At 38.8% G+C, this 16,443-nt stretch overlaps 1 protein-coding gene across 7 annotated transcripts in view; it reads left to right on the plus strand.

Moving 5' to 3' along the window:
* ITSN1 (intersectin 1) overlaps positions 1-16,024 on the plus strand; it is a 118,226-nt gene extending 102,202 nt beyond the window's left edge. For 4 of the 7 annotated variants that reach the window (XM_085242220.1, XM_085242213.1, XM_085242249.1 and 1 more), the window contains 11 exons: positions 4,447-4,568; positions 5,466-5,572; positions 7,023-7,206; positions 7,652-7,750; positions 8,562-8,729; positions 10,245-10,517; positions 11,030-11,151; positions 12,069-12,151; positions 12,251-12,334; positions 12,746-12,919; positions 13,773-16,024. In XM_085242220.1, the coding sequence (XP_085098346.1) occupies positions 4,447-4,568; positions 5,466-5,572; positions 7,023-7,206; positions 7,652-7,750; positions 8,562-8,729; positions 10,245-10,517; positions 11,030-11,151; positions 12,069-12,151; positions 12,251-12,334; positions 12,746-12,919; positions 13,773-13,921 (1,565 nt within the window). In that variant the 3' untranslated portion in view covers positions 13,922-16,024. The remainder of the gene's footprint in view (positions 1-4,446; positions 4,569-5,465; positions 5,573-7,022; positions 7,207-7,651; positions 7,751-8,561; positions 8,730-10,244; positions 10,518-11,029; positions 11,152-12,068; positions 12,152-12,250; positions 12,335-12,745; positions 12,920-13,772) is intronic. The other 3 variants (XM_085242216.1, XM_085242238.1, XM_085242233.1) reach the window with 2 other exon arrangements.
* Positions 16,025-16,443: the final 419 nt, after the last annotated feature.

Raw genomic sequence — 16,443 nt, forward strand, 5'->3', positions numbered from 1 at the left:
GTTTTCTGCTCCCTGGGCTAGCTTACTGAAATCTGATTTTGCGGATTTTTTTTCCCCATCATATTCATCTCTGCCAAATGCATTTCTCAGCTGATTTTTTTTGTATGTTGGATTAATTCTGTTAAAGTCCATCTGGTTCGATTCCTTTACTTTTTTTTTTTTTGAGGCGAAGACCTGGAGCGAGGAAAGGTAATGGGTGGAGGTCAGCACAAGAACGTGGAAAACAAATAAAATATTTGAACTCTTAGAATACGAGATACCCATTTCTGACCCCAAGTGCGGTACCTATATATTATGTTTATTTTTGCTGAAGACAGTGTGAAGCTGGGTTGTGCAGTTCCATCAGCCTAGACCTCTGGCTGATGCTCTTGACTGATGTGTGGTAACAGTGAATGGTCAGGGGCTCAAGATCAGTCCTGGGTTGTAATTCCAAAGTGAGAGTTACAGTTCACTGATGCAACACAAACTAGTCCAGGACTTAGTTAACTCAGGAATTGCTACAAAAGATCCTCAAGATGTTGTTAAGCCTGTGTGGATTGGCAGTGTCAGTCCCTTCACTTGATGATAGCTGATTAGTGTGAACAGGGGTAGACACGTTGTAGGTGATCTCTCTCAGCAAAAACAAAGTTAATAGTTTGCAAGTGGGACTTTCCAGACTTACCTTGTGATTCTGTACGTCCCAGAGAAAAATGCTCTGCTCTACTGATAAATGGGTATACCAGTCCTATTAGGAAATTCTAAACACACTGAAATCACTGGAAATAGCTGTGAAATGGGATTTTGCATTACAGAAGATAGAGAAGGAAAGATCTCTTGGATCACCAAGAGAAGGTGTAAGAGCTGTCCTCATCAAAAGCTTGAAATAGTCTCCCAGGAGAGAGTCCAACCCACAGGGTGTTCACAGGAAATTGGTGTTTGCATCTGAAGCCAGTTGATAAAAAGAATGAATGTTCAAATGCTGTACTTTGATTGAAGGAATGCTTTTGTGGTGTCAGGAGTACTGTTTCTCCTCACTTAAGGCTCTGGAGGAAAACTGTGATATAATTTTTTACTGCTTCTGGTTCCCTGTGATAGCAACTTTGCCCACTGCAGGGGAGTTGGAACTGGATGATCTTTAAGGTCCCTTCTGGTCCAATTTTACAGTTCTATGACAACAGAGTGGACTCCTGTCTACTGTGATCTAGCTGTTGCAGATTGGGCCAGTATGAATTTATGGTGAAAACTGGCAGTTACAGTGTTCGGAAAATCTCCCTGAATTTGAAGAAATTAGAAGTTATGCCTATGTACTTAGAGCAGTGAGTCCCACAGTGGATTCTTCTTCCTGAAGAGATACAATCCATGATGCATTGCTTTCAAGCTTAGCAATTAGCTAGAAAACTCATATTTTCAGAGCTTTGCCTTTGCAAGGAAAAGGAAAAACACGTTTACTTTTTAGAATGATGTTTTAAATTATTTTCATTAAATTTCTAGAACTCTCAGTTCTACAGGTCATGAGGTGATAGGATACCAGATTTCTGACACTTCTGTTACACAGCTAAAGGATAGAAAGTTACGTATTCACTGCACTGTGAACATGCTGGATTAACTATCGTAATTTCTCCATTATTTTCTGCATTTACTAGATTTTTTGGTAGTTAAAGATTCAAATTCAGCTTCTGCAATCTTTCAGATGGTATCCAACTTCCAACTCCAGAGTGGGTGAGAAAATAGAAAAGAATGGTATCTGATAACCTAAAAGGTAGAATACAGTGCTTAGTTTTAAGTACTTGAATGGTGACTACTTGTGAGCTTTAAGCTAGAAAAATCAACTGGTTCTACACTGAGGTAAGGTCCTGGACTTCACCAATAGCAGAACTTTCCCATTTGTCAGGGGAAATGCCTAATATCAGGGGCACTTTGGCAGTTGGCCCTTTTAGTGGGATGAATTCATGAATGGTGTTATTTCAGCTGCACATGGAATTTGGATGTACATAAAAGTACTTTACACAGTACTTTGGCTTCCATGAATAACCAACTAGAGCTGTATGACCTTGACATTTGAGCTTGGAAAAGAACAGAGTTCTTGCTTGATACTTATGATACAAAGATGAGACAATTCTTAATACTTGTGCACCTAATGAAGAAAATCCTTTATGAGAAAAGTCTCTCCTGCATTTTCTGCAATAACTGCAGTAGGCAGTTTTCCCAAATATTTAGCATTCAAGGTTGAACCCTGCATTGACATTCAGAGTAATCCATTTAAGTCCCAGCTGGCTATCTGTCAAGATGGCCACTGAAATGTAATAGTTCAAAATGTTAAATACTTCCTTCTAAAGGCTGGTGGTGGTTGGAAACAGCACTTCAAGCCAAGGTCATCAGCATCGTTGAACACTAAAATTCCTCAGCCTCTAGAGAAAAATCATTAAACATTTTGTTCACTTTTAATGAAGCTGACACTGTGTGGGGAGAACTGATTCTGTTAATTAGAACTGTGATTTACATGATAACTAAGAAAATGCTTTGAAAACAATCACTTATTAAACAATTGAAACTTTTGACTTTGGAAAAATAGTGAGAATTTTGATTATTTCGACTTGAAGTTGTTAATTGACACTTCTCAAAGCCAACTTTTTAATTTCAAGCAAAGTTTGAATTGTATCTTTGAAAGGACTGCAATACACAGCATTTCAGAGGAGCATTGTCAGTGTGCTACACTTACAGTCTGATATGTATTCAGCTTTTTACTTATAGAGAGTATCTGCATCAACATTTTTTTTTTTTTAACAAATCTATCTTTTATCTTTTCTGAAGCACAGATTAGTTAAAGCAATCTGTCCCAAGGCATTCATGAAAAATTTAATGGTGATATGTGGTGGACCTTGCTAGTCGTGTAGTGCAGAATCAGGTCCTGAATTACGTTCAGGAAGCTGAAGATGCAGTAGATACTATCTAAGTATTAATTTTATATAAAAGAACTGAAGGGGTTGGCTAGGGTGTGATATGATTAGAAGCAGCAGCAGTTCACTGTATGAAAACATTTGAGAACATCTGATGTAAAACCACACCTGTTAGATCACCTTTTGTTGGAGTCATGACTGATGCTGGTGAACAGTTTAAAAAAAAAGCTTTGGCCATTTTAAACCCCATGAAGTAAATGTCTCATTGAATGTTTTTCAGTCTGATTTTTCTCCATGTGGAAAATCTGTTTCAATGAGGAATATACTGAATTTGCCAATACTTTGTTGAGAGGTGGGGGAAAGAATTAAAATGAAGAGTTTTGATTGTGTCAAAGTATAGTATTTCTTTAAAGCAAAACATTTTAAACCTATTTCAAAACAACTTCTGAAATACATTGTATTTTATGCAGAACAGTTATAAAAACTATTAGAAGTGAAACAGGGAGAAAGCGTTTTCCTTGGCAATTTCAGAAGATTTAATTGAGCTGTGCTGAAACATACCAAGATCTATGGGAAAAAAAAGTAATTAAGTATTCTGTTGTAATGCAGAATAGAAAATAGAATGTGAAAATTGAAATATGCCTATAGTATAAAAATTCTAGAATTTATACAGAAGGTGGTTTGGAAAAACAGAAGGACAAACTTGATGGAACGTGTGTTCTTAGTTATAAGATTTCCTCCTACTTTTTAAGGTTAAAACAACAATCAATCAACCCTTTTGGCTCAGTCTGTAAACTAGCAAGATCTGTGAGGTGACTCAACTGACCTTCATGAGTTTTGGCTGAAGTCCTTCAAAAGTTCTCCAGCAATTTTTGACTGAAGCGTGAAGAAGTAAATAAAAGCCCTGCTTTGATGAGGATGCCTACTTTGACTTAAATGATAAAGATCAAACTTGAATGCAGAGCTGAGAGCTGAAAATCTAAAGAGCTCGATAGAGCATTAATGTCACTATAGTCCTCTTCCTTAATTCTGTTCCCTTTTAGGATAAATATATATGTTCTTTGGCATTAATTCCAGGTGAAGTCTTTGTCCCCTTTTTATTAACAGTGATCCATCTGGGGATTTATTTTACAGTGTGATTCCAGATGAATGACACAACTAAGGGAAACTGAACTTCGGAGTGAGGTTGGAAATGGGCAGGTAGTGGTGAGGGGAACTTTTAAGCTTTGCCATCAGAGAAAAAACATTTAGAAATCCTGTTCATGCCAGAGGGAGGTCTTCTTTAGTTGTTTCTGGACTGCATGCTTTCATTTTAATGAGACCTCCATTCACTTGCCTTGTTAACTGGCTATCACCTAAAAATGACCTTGAATCTTTAAAAAAAAGTTAATGACAATGTTTTTATTCACTAAGAGATGAAAGATTGTAAGCACTGTGTCATTAAGTGTGAATTATGATTAAATGAACAGGCAGTAGTTATTGTTCATTAGGCATTATTCAAACTACTACAGATCTGGATCAATTTGAAAACCACCGTAAGTAAAATGCAGAATTCTGTTGTGTTTTCCAGGGTGTGCAGACTTGCATCTTCTGGATATGCTGACACCTACTGAAAGAAAAAGGCAGGGATACATCCATGAGCTCATTGTCACAGAAGAGAACTATGTAAATGATTTGCAGTTGGTCACAGAGGTAAGGAGGCACGGCACTTTTAGGAGCAGGTTTTATTCACTCATGTTTTTGAAGTAAATTGGATCGATAATTTCACCCTACAAACTCATTTGGTATCACCACTGTGTTGGATTTCCTAGGAATAATCAGTGTTAAATTTTCATATATGAACATATGTGAATGTCTGGGTGTGGGTGTAACTGATGGCGAGCCCTTGTGTTACCATTACTGAAATGCTGATGTTTCAATTGTCATTTCAGTCAACTCTTTTCATTCTCGATTTTGAATGTTTACTTCTCATATATAGGTTCGTAAAGCCTGAAGTGCATCATGTACCAATTTCCACATGCACAGTGGCACTCAGTTATCATTTAGCTGTTTCTCTTTAAATGTTACAGTGTACATAGCATCTTTTATCTGGGGAAATTCATACAGGCAAGTGATGTGGGCAATTTTTTTGACAGCGAGGGAAAGCCTTTATTTTGCAAAGGTGGTCAAGTTATGCAAACCTGAGACAATCTGAGATAAATCAGAACTTCCATAAAGGAGTCCAAAGTAAAACTTATTTTCAGTTGTTTATCAAAGTAATCCTGGGATATTTCACAGGAGACCTGTCACTAAAATTCCCAAGGTTAAAACAGAGTATCCAGGCCACAGTGAACAACCACTGAGACCAACTCAGATTATTATTTTTCAAAGAGATAAGCTACTCACAAAGGTATTATCAGTTAGATCTGATAATGGGCGCAGGGTGTGCTTGAGGTCTGTTCTGCTGAGTACCAAGTGCTACTCTGATGTAAAGTTGTCTTACTTCCAGTTGTCTTACTTCCTACTAAGGAAGTAAGCATCATCAGTCTTAGCAACTTTGATTATAATTAACATATACTTTCTAAACTGCTTAATTTTCTGAATCTGTAGATCTTCCAGAAACCACTAATGGAATCTGAGCTGCTAACAGAAAAGGAAGTTGCTATGATTTTTGTTAATTGGAAGGAACTGATTATGTGCAATATAAAACTACTGAAGTAAGTTCTTTTTTTTTTTTTTTTCTCTCTGTACTTATCAATTACAAAATCATGGGCCTCTTCTTTTAGCTGCATGAAAATATTTGCCACTTAAGAAAATAGTCACCAAAGGAGCCAGGCATTTTTCCATGTTGGAAAAAGCAAGATATTATTGTTTGCTATAATTTTTTATTGTTGCTGAGAAAAATGCAGCACTTCTTTGCTGAGTGAGGATTTGCACTTAATTTGCTGTTAGGATACCTGCACTGCAGAAGGCAAGGTCAGCTTCTCCTGAAGAGTAGTGCCTCTCAGGGCTGCCCACAGTCCATACTTCTGCTTTCTCTTTCTCTGTCACAGCCCCATACTGACTTCCAGTCCCATTATCTGTGAATGGGAAGCAAACTACAACCAACATTCACTGCCGCCATTATTCTGAGTTGCCCAATGTATTCCTTTAGTTATTGTGAACTTTTTAACACATGAACGAGCTGTTTTGTGAGAAGCAGGGCCAAGAAAGCCTGGTTCCTATGCATTTGTGCTCAGTGTACCCTGCACCCTTCTTACCAAAGTCTCCAACTACTGCAACCCAACTCTTTACCATGAAACTCCACACAGTGCAAGTACCCTTATTTCCCCCTTCATTCTCAGTGGCCTCCACCAGATCTCATCTTCCTTCTCTGATTGTTCTCACCCATCCTTGTTATTTCAGCAGGAGAGAAAGCCTCTTTTTTGGAAAAAGAGGTCAAGTTATGCAATCCTGAAACACTATAAGATAAATCAGAACTTCCTTGAAGGCATGTACAAACAGATTGCTTCTTTTGGCCGTTGCCCAACAAAATGAGTAACAATTTACACCTGCATCTTAAAAAGCGAGAGTGGTAATAAAGCTCCTTTATTTTTCCCTACTGATTTGCTAATTCTCATTGAAAGTGTAGGAAATTTTTAACTTTTCCGCTTTTGTAATGTGTTTGAAAATGGCTCACAAAATAACAAGTTATGACAGTGATAGGGTAGAGACATATATATTGATAACATGACATATATTGATAATAAAACAGCAGATGACAATAAAATGCCATTCCTTGGGAAACCAGGGTAAAAGCTAGAAATAGCTTTGGGCCCAAGGTGGTGGTAGGGTTTTTATCCCTTGTTCAAGAACATATTTATATACTTTCTAATAGTAAGAATCATGACGTTCCTTCCTACATTGTATCTGATCTGGCATTGCATTAAGTTAATGTCAAATAATAGATTGGTGATCACAAGAGGAAAAACTTATGTTGGTTGAGAGTGCAATCTTGATTATTATGTTCTAATAATGTGCAATAAGTCCTGTGGCTGATCTGTTTATTATTCAGAGGTCTGTTCATTTCAGCAATGAATAACAATCAACTTACTTATTTCATAGATCACGAATCATTATTTAGAGATCTGCTGACTTATCAAACACACGTGACCTTTTTGTGTTTAGGGCCTTGCGTGTGCGTAAGAAGATGTCTGGAGAGAAGATGCCAGTGAAAATGATTGGCGACATCCTGACAGCTCAGCTGCCACACATGCAGCCATACATTCGGTTCTGTAGCTGCCAGCTCAATGGGGCAGCACTCATTCAGCAGAAAACAGATGAAGTCGCCGAATTCAAGGAGTTTGTAAAAGTAAGAGAAGAAGCATTCACTATGTATTTTGTACACCACAAACTGCATCGCAAATTTACAAAACATTGTCTGAAATAGTGGTGTATGTTGAATTAGAATGAAGGATCTTAAGAATGAAGAGACTTAAGCACTCATTGAAGAAATACTTCTTTGTTAAAGGCATACCTTTTTTCAGTGAGCTGTATGGCTGTAAAATAATTATTTTAGCAGTGGTTTTACAGTAACATGCTGAGAACTGGACAAATAATGGTGAGAAGATGCTTTTTGTTTGTGATGACAAGTTAGGTGAAGAATGCATTGTACAAGAAATTCTAATGCATTGACCTTGTTTGTGATCTAATGGATTCAGTTGAAGCATTATGTTCATTTGTTGCCTTACCTTTTCCTTATTTTGCTGGATTTTAAGCAAATTGACTAACACCATTTTACCTCTCTAATGTTTCAGAGGTTAGCAATGGATCCTCGCTGTAAAGGAATGCCACTATCAAGTTTTCTACTAAAGCCTATGCAACGGGTAACAAGATACCCACTAATAATTAAAAATGTATGTTCTTTTGCAAAGATGATGTTTTTTGATGCTGCTTTGCTTGTAGCTTAATTACAGGATAGTTTCCCTACATTGTCACTATTAGATATCTGATATGCTAGGGAAAGTGGGCTGCCTTTTTACATTTTACCACACTAGAGCAAATGCAGTAATTCATTTACCTTCAACAAAATGTCTTTGGATTTCCACTAGAAATAGGGGTGAAACTTACTTGCACACAAAGAACCGGAAGGCAATAAAAGCTGAATGAAAAGTCTGAAATTCAGAAAATGGAAATATTGGGTCCATCTTATGCTCATCTTTGCCTTTTTGCCTTGATCATTCCTTCCTCGTAGTCTCAAAAATGGCATTCAGTATACAATCCTGAATGCCAAATCATTGCAGCTTACATTACTGGATAACTTACAACCCTTTCCTAACTTTTATTTGTTGCCTAACACTTACTATCTTGAATAGTACTGTTGAAATTGACCCCAGACTTTCATAGGAATGAATCCAATTACAAATTGGATGTTGTCATTTAAGAGATTCCATAATCAGCTATGTTTCTGTTTATGGCTGGAATTTGCATGCTTATGTCAGAAGAGTGAGTAGTACACTGATGTAATGGCTCTGCAGACAGCTGTTCACCTACCGACTGTGAGTTTGTCTCTTATTTTTCACGTTTGTCAAGCAGGAAGAGAAATGTGGAAGCTTCTGACCAGCTCTGATGAAAATAAAGAAATAAAACAGAAATTAAGGATTCTCAAGATGAATATATTTTAAATGCGGATAATAGAAATAGCTAACATATTTTATTTGCCTGTAGATAATAGAAAACACTCCTGAAAACCATCCTGACCACAGTCACTTGAAGCATGCTCTTGAAAAAGCAGAAGAATTATGTTCTCAAGTAAATGAAGGAGTGCGAGAGAAAGAAAATTCAGATAGGCTGGAGTGGATCCAGGCTCATGTTCAGTGCGAAGGCCTCTCTGAGGTAAACAACATGCTATCTAGAGTAATGGACACACTTCACTGTTTGGGAAGAAACCATGGCTCACTTATGGCTCTGCATCAAGGGAAAATGTTGTAATCATATCATATAATCTTAAATCATTTGTTTTCATCTGTCTTTGGCTCCTTTCATTTATGCACGTAATCCTTTTTTGTTGCTGGTATTATTGTCTCTTACATGATAAATGTTGCTTTTGTTTCCTGCCTCTGGACTAGTGCCAGATTAAGTGCTGCAGTTTTCAACCACGGCTCTTCAGTTTTGTGGCTCTTTGCAAGAATTATTGTACTGTATCTCATCCTGAAGCCATACCTGACTATCTTGGAGTACTTTAAAGTCATCACAGTATCTGTTTTTTGTAATAAAACTGTTTACATTCTGAAAATGTGAGAATACAGATGAAGTCCCTCTCAAGACTTGACAGAGAGAATCACTGCCTACTAATACATGTTATATTTCAAGATAACATGTTAAGCCTCTCTGCTGAAAATAGAATATTTGTGCTGGACAGAGGATACGTTGATGACCTCCCTATAATGGTGAAGACACTAGTGGCAGACAGATCACAACTTGATTTTTAAAATGTGTACTGAGTTTTCAGTTCAAGATAACAAATAATAAGCATTGCTTGGTTTATAAACTGGACAATGTTGTGTTTCATCTTAAAAATGTATTTTGGGGGAAAGAAGGGCCAGAGTTGTGTTTGGCTGTCTTAAAACTAGTGCTTGAATGGAGATGGCTGCTTTTGTCTTTTGTACATGATGTCTAACCCTGGAACATCAGTGATATTACTTGAATGGCCAACTGACTGCTTGCTGACAAGTTAATGCCAGTAACACATTAAATCTGTGGCAAGCAGTGACCAAGCCTTCCCCCAATACTTTTCTGACTGAGATGTTTCTAACCTGTAGAAGGAGCTACTGCAGATCTACTTGCCTGGCTAGCAAGGACGGCAGAGCCCACAGCATCCTGACCAATGGAAATGAACTTAAAAATGAAAGGGCTAGCAAGCCTCTACAGACCTGCTAGCCTCCAGATGAGTCTTGCATCTTTCTGATTCCAGCCACTGGTCAGCAGCTGCCCTCTAAGCCCTGCTACTACATGGGCACAAAGACAGGTTATCTGGAAGTCTTTTGTTATGTTTTAGTGAGTGAAATTCAGACACAATTAATGAATGCTGTTCTTATTAAGAAAGCTCATGATTTGGAGAGGTCATTTGTGTAACTATTGCTAATCCAGGACAAGTCATCTTCAACTTGGCTCTGCTCACAGAGGTGCATGTGCGTGGTAGAGAAACTCAAAAGGAGGCAAAAATGCTTTTGGCTTTTCTCTAGCCGCCCAGGACATGCCTTGTGCAACTGATAGGTTGCCTTAAATTTCACATAACATTTTTATGACTTGCACTGCTTGTCATGCGCAAGGCAGAGACATTGCTCATCATCCCTGTGACACAAAGTAAAACTAATGTCAGGACTCAAAACTGTATTTGATCTCTTTCAGGGGAACCTCGATTGTTTTACTTTATACAGTGCGTTGTTCTTCTTCTTCTACTTTTCGCAGCAACTCGTATTTAATTCTGTTACAAACTGCTTGGGACCACGCAAGTTTCTGCACAGTGGGAAGCTCTATAAAGCCAAGAGTAACAAGGAACTGTATGGCTTTCTGTTCAACGATTTCCTCCTCTTGACTCAGATCATAAAACCTCTTGGCTCTTCTGGCACAGACAAGGTCTTCAGCCCCAAGTCTAATCTGCAGTACAAAATGTACAAAACTGTAAGTACCATTCTTAAATGGTAGCTTGGATAGTTATATACTAACAGAATTTCAGGAGGCAGCACCCACATACTGTACGTGTGGGCCTTTATAGAAGAATGTTGAAAGCTTTGGCATATGCTGGGGATTCCAGGGACCAATGTTGAGCAAGCTGGTTGTCTGCTAGGTAAGGGAAGATGCTTTTGAAATTTGGCCAAAACCACCTCTTCAACAGAGGTCACATAACAAGGAGAGATGCAGAGAGCAGTATTTGCTGCTCCCTTTGGGAAAGGAGGGCTTTCTATACTTCATAAAGCTGTTTTCTTACTTGAGGAGAAATGTTTCTAGACTGTGGACGCACCTTAATAATAAGAACATTTTAAAAAATGACATATTTTAAGACAGATGGGAGGCCAGCTGAAGGGGGGGAGCTATAGTGGGCACAAATGAAATCTGTTCTGAATTGCTCTATCTTGCATGCCTCTGTTTAGATACTGTGCAATAGAACACTAGCTTTGCCTCATGTTTTCCAGCCCATTTTTCTAAATGAAGTACTAGTAAAATTACCCACAGACCCTTCTGGAGATGAGCCCATTTTCCATATCTCCCACATTGACAGAGTCTATACACTCCGGGCTGAAAGCATTAATGAAAGGTAAGTACCTGCACAGGCCATGTTAGTACTGAGTTTTAAAAGTCTGGTGCAAATGTATTTGATGTACACACATATAGCAGTGTCCAAACAGTTAATATTACATATCCTTGTGCTTGAGAATAAGGTGATACTCAGTACATGTAAACAATGGAGAAATAATGGTACTTCCTGAATTCCAGTAATACCAATGATGAGATCACTAGGAGGGCTGATGATTCCATTTTGTGGTAGTGTAAAGAAGCTAAAAGATTTGGGCCTATCTTGTTCTGCTAATGTCTATCAGTTTTCTATGTTAGTGCAAGCATCTGCATATCTGTATGTTGAATGAGATTCAGGAACAAGTCAGATTAAAACCTGAAGCAAAAACCTGCCAACAAAACTCAGTTTTAACCTGGTTCCATTTATAATGAGTAAGCCAGAAGAGTGACAACTTCAGCTAGTGACTTGTGTCTCTGGCAAGCTTACAAAGACTTATATTGAAAAGATTGGTCTGCAGACTTGTAAGTTCTTGAAAAATAACTTTTGTTAAAAAATGGAAGCAGAAAAATCAGCAAAAAAAACCCCAAACACATTGTATAGATAGTATTATGCCAGCTTGAGAATGTGTTACCTGGAAAAACTCCAATGCATAAAAAGTTATAAAACATCTTTGCTCCCTGCCTGCTCATAGTTCTCCTGAGCTTCCGTTGTGTGATGGGATCTGCTAGGCTGGAATGATTACGTTTCTACAGGTGCTATGAATTCCAGCAAGATCTCTTCCAAGCAGACAGCTTCAGCATAGCAGCGCCTGTGGCGGGGTGAAGGCTTTAGGCTGTAAGAGGTTGGGAAGGAGGGACAGCTTTACTGTTATTTGCAGTACAGTAGGGAGTAAAAATGGAAATGATATTTTGCAACCTTTTTCTCCTTTCCCTCTGAAGGACTGCATGGGTTCAGAAAATTAAAGCTGCTTCGGAACTTTACATAGAGACTGAAAAGAAGAAGAGGGAAAAGGCCTACTTAGGTACAGCATGGGGTGCAAGGCTCTCATCCTTCATGGGGAAGTCCCTGGGCCAGGAAATATATTAAGGATTTCTGTCTCTCCTCTTCTGTTTCACCACAGTTCGCTCACAAAGAGCAACAGGCATTGGGAGGTTGATGGTAAATATTGTTGAAGGCATTGAACTAAAACCTTGCAGATCCCATGGTAAGTGCCTTGTGATTTTCATAATACGCTGTATGAAGGAGACATTCCTATTTGACTAACTTAGGTGATCTGTCAGTATATTTTTGTTTAACAAAGCTGTTTTAATGAACTTAAAAAGCACAAAGGTGGTTCTGTGCTTTTCATAGCAGTCATGCAGTTGTCTTGCACTTTATCATTTGGCTCATACAAACAGCTTTTACCACATAAACTATTTCATAAGAGATCATAAGCCACAAATTCCTTAATGAAGAGTGGAAAGTGCTCAGTACCTTGCAGAATTGTGTCCCTGCTTATTGAAAGAACAGCAAGGCCACTGTCTTTACCTGGTCTGTTGGCTGCAAGAGGAAGAGGATATTCAGACACACACTTGAAAACATGATTACATTTTTCTGTTTGTTTCCTAATTCCCAGGAAAGAGTAATCCATACTGTGAGGTGACGATGGGCTCTCAGTGCCACATTACCAAGACAATGCAGGACACCCTCAATCCGAAGTGGAACTCCAACTGCCAGTTCTTTATCAAAGACCTCGAGCAGGACGTACTCTGCATCACGGTGTTTGAGAGGGACCAGTTCTCCCCAGATGGTAAGTAGGGGGCAGCCACCCTTCCAAGGGTAGTTTCAGACCCGCCATTTTGAAGAGGTGCACTCTTGCTGAGGTAAATACTGAACCCCTGTGCATGTTTGAGGCCCGACACACTCTCACTCCCATGCTTGTGTTGGCTCAAAAAGAATTGTGCTCTCTCTGGGTTTTTGGGTTTCCTTTCTTGTGTGGTTTGACAGTAACTGAAGTGCAGTTTGTAATTCTGCTAAGTCTTTACATGAAACTCCGGATGCTTTTTGCAAATGGACAAATTAATGGAGGAGGAAAAGAAATGTCATGAGGTTCCTGTAACAGGCAGTAGCAGAAATGAACTCAAGATTCCCAAGCCATTTTAATTTCATAACTTGCAGTAGACGTACTGAGCACTGAATTATGTCTTTTGGAGTAATAGTCTCTCAGGAAGTATTTGGGCAGGACTGTCATTCATGTGGCCAGTACCATTTGCCCCAGTGACCTTGTCGCTGTTGTGATCCATCCCTTGCTCTATCATCTCCTGACAGCTACTTGTTCAGGCAGGGCATTGGCCTTTTGCCTTTTTTCTAACATCATAAAATAAGTAAGCTACTTAAGCAAAGCATCTGCAAAGTACATGGTGGATTTTTTTCTGCCTTCGGCATCATTTATTTTTAAATGCTTCCACTGGTCCAGAAGAAAATCTCTTCTGTGCAGACAGGCAGCATTTGTCCTTCAACTGCAAAAATATAATTGGACCAAGGGCTTTTTTTCTCCTTTTGTTGTGTGTAAATGGGAACTCAGCTCCTACTGCAATTTAGCATTTTATTGCAAAAGAAAACAGTTGTTTCATTTCTAAGCATGCTGTCTTTTTGCGTTTCAGACTTTTTGGGCAGAACAGAGATCCGTGTGGCAGACATTAAGAAGGATCAGGGTTCAAAGGGACCAGTTACAAAGTGTCTCCTTCTCCATGAAGTCCCAACAGGAGAGATAGTCGTCCGACTAGACCTGCAATTGTTTGATGAGCCTTAGAAGGAAAGGGACCAATGCTTTTTTTTTTTTTTTTGGTCTGAATTCACTGCAATATAGGTATCTGCAGAAGCTGTCACAAAACCCTTATTGGTTTGGTATGAAACTACTGCTTGCCCTTCACACACAAGAGGGTTATCAAAGCAAACAGGAGCATCTTTGTGCCTTGATAATTCTCACTGAAAAACGAGTCCCAGTTTAGTGAGGAAGTCTCCCTCAATTTCTCTATGTGGAACTTGATGTTAGTTTCCTGGGTTTATGAAGTAACCTGGTTGTTCGTTGTACTGCAGCCTGAAAGGCTGGCACACCACATAGGTCCCCGTGCTTGCTCCAGTTACTCTACTCGTTAATTTACATGAAGAAGGCAATGTTGGTATGTTTGGTGGCTTTCTGCAGGGTTTTCCCCCATAAGGAATTCTGTGCCTATTGCTCAGCAAAGTGGCGTGTAAATGTTTTGTGAATGGAACAAGCAGTTATGCAGTAAGAAGATCTCTGGAGATCTTCATGGCGATACTGAAAATATTTAGAAAATAAATAGTCTATATCTATAAACAGAGAAGATTCTATTAACATACCACTTCATGACTCACATTGCCCCCAGAATAAATTACGTGCAGGCCTTGTGCACAGAGATGAGTTGCACTCCAGAAGAGTCAGAGTCCACCCACTCAGTACCTTTGGAAGAAGTATTTGAACAGTGAGTGAAGGACGGAATATAGAGTTCTGCTGAATGTTGTGCTATACCACTTTGATCCTGTTTTACTACTGCTGCTCAGTTGTGTGAATGCAGATGGATGTTCCGTCACCTGCAGTGAGGAAGGAAAACAATGATGGCTCTAGCTCAGGAAGCTCATTTCTACCCCACAGAGTCTAGTTTGCAAAGCAATCAGTGGTGACCAGTTATTTAACTGTACTGTGCCTGACTGCATTCGACATCGTGTTGCTGAATTCAGGGCAATAGCACATTGTCACTCACAGCAGTGTTTGCTGCAAACCGGGCTGGTCACAAAGTTGGTGGCAAAGATGGTAGACGTGAACAGAACGGAGTGTTTGTGATTGTATGGAGTGGGTAACTCCAGGGTAATGTCTTTTTCATCTTGGGGAACACAAAAGGTTATATATGTGTTTAACTCAACACATAGCACACGTACAGGCCAACGTCCAGCGAACTTCCCACGTTTGGCAAACCATCTGTCCCTAAGTGCACACATAGGTTGTGTTTCCCTTAAGTACACAACTAAGTGCTTTGCTAAGACTGGATGTGACAGACCCCTAAGAGTAAAATTCATCTTTCTTTGTTCTGCCTGGAATCATTTCGTACATTACCTATCATGCATACACTGGTATTTTTGTAATGACTTTAATTCTGAATGGGAGGTGTCAGCCTGTTCCATTAGCATGTGAATGTTCTCGTGGAGCCTGTTGTTAGGTTTTGATGTTCTTTGCATGTCCTTTCAGTACTGGTTTCCACCTTCCCTGTATAGATGGTGTTCTCTAGCACTACAATTCTTATTGATTTCCATTAGGAAATTAGGATATATTCATAACGAATAGGTAGAAACAGTATGGTAATAAGTGTAAACTGTGCTGGGAAGTGTCTGTGTATTATAATTTCCTACGAGACCACTGTAATGTTTCAAGCAATGGGAAAAAATGTATGTTGGAGGGACAACAAAGTTTACATTTCATACTTTTCAGAATCGCTTTATTATTTATTTATTGAAGATAGTGTAGAATTTTGTATCAGAAATGACAGACATACTTATGTATTTTTTGAAACAGAAAAGCAGAGATACACACTTTAGTTAGAAACTTTCAACTGATCACATTTTAGAGGGAGTGCAACTTCCTGGGCATGCATTTGGTTACCACTAACTGGCAGAAAACATGATTAAGAGAACTTTAAGTTTCTATTTTTCAATGTTGTTAAGAAAATTGTTTCGATTAAAATATGTAAATAGTACTAAACCCATGTTTTCCTAATTCCATATCAATACATTTTATTAAATATAACGTATATGAAAATACACGTTGTTGTGGTAGAATTAAAAAAAAAAGTGATAAAATCTATTAATGGGTAACATTAAATGTCATTGTCTAACCTTTTATTGCTGTCCTAATTTTACTCAGTAGCTGGACATACAGTGAACATTCCTTTCAGTGTTTAGAAAGTCGGATCATTTTTTTAATGACATCATTTCCACAGCATGAATTTCAGCAAAAAATAAGTAGACAAATAGGAAAAAAGTACCATGGATGTGGTGCAGAGATCCAGTCCAGGTTTCCAGAAGAAGCCTCAAGTTGCTGCATTTTCCTCTGAGATTCAATTGCTGTTGGAAGTGGTTGCCAGGTAGCTGTGGGGGCTCCTCTTGGACTGTGACCCCATCATCGATACGTCAAATTGCATCTTCGTATGTGGTAACACAACTGAGACCTTCCCAACCACCATCGCTTGTCATTTCCAACTTGCCCTCAGTGCATGGGAACGTTTAGTTCCTCCTAATGCCAATGGATGTCATGCACGT

The sequence above is a fragment of the Meleagris gallopavo genome, chromosome 1 (assembly GCF_905368555.1).
Source record: "Meleagris gallopavo chromosome 1, MGAL_WU_HG_1.1, whole genome shotgun sequence".
In the NCBI taxonomy this organism is placed as follows: Eukaryota; Metazoa; Chordata; class Aves; order Galliformes; family Phasianidae; genus Meleagris; species Meleagris gallopavo.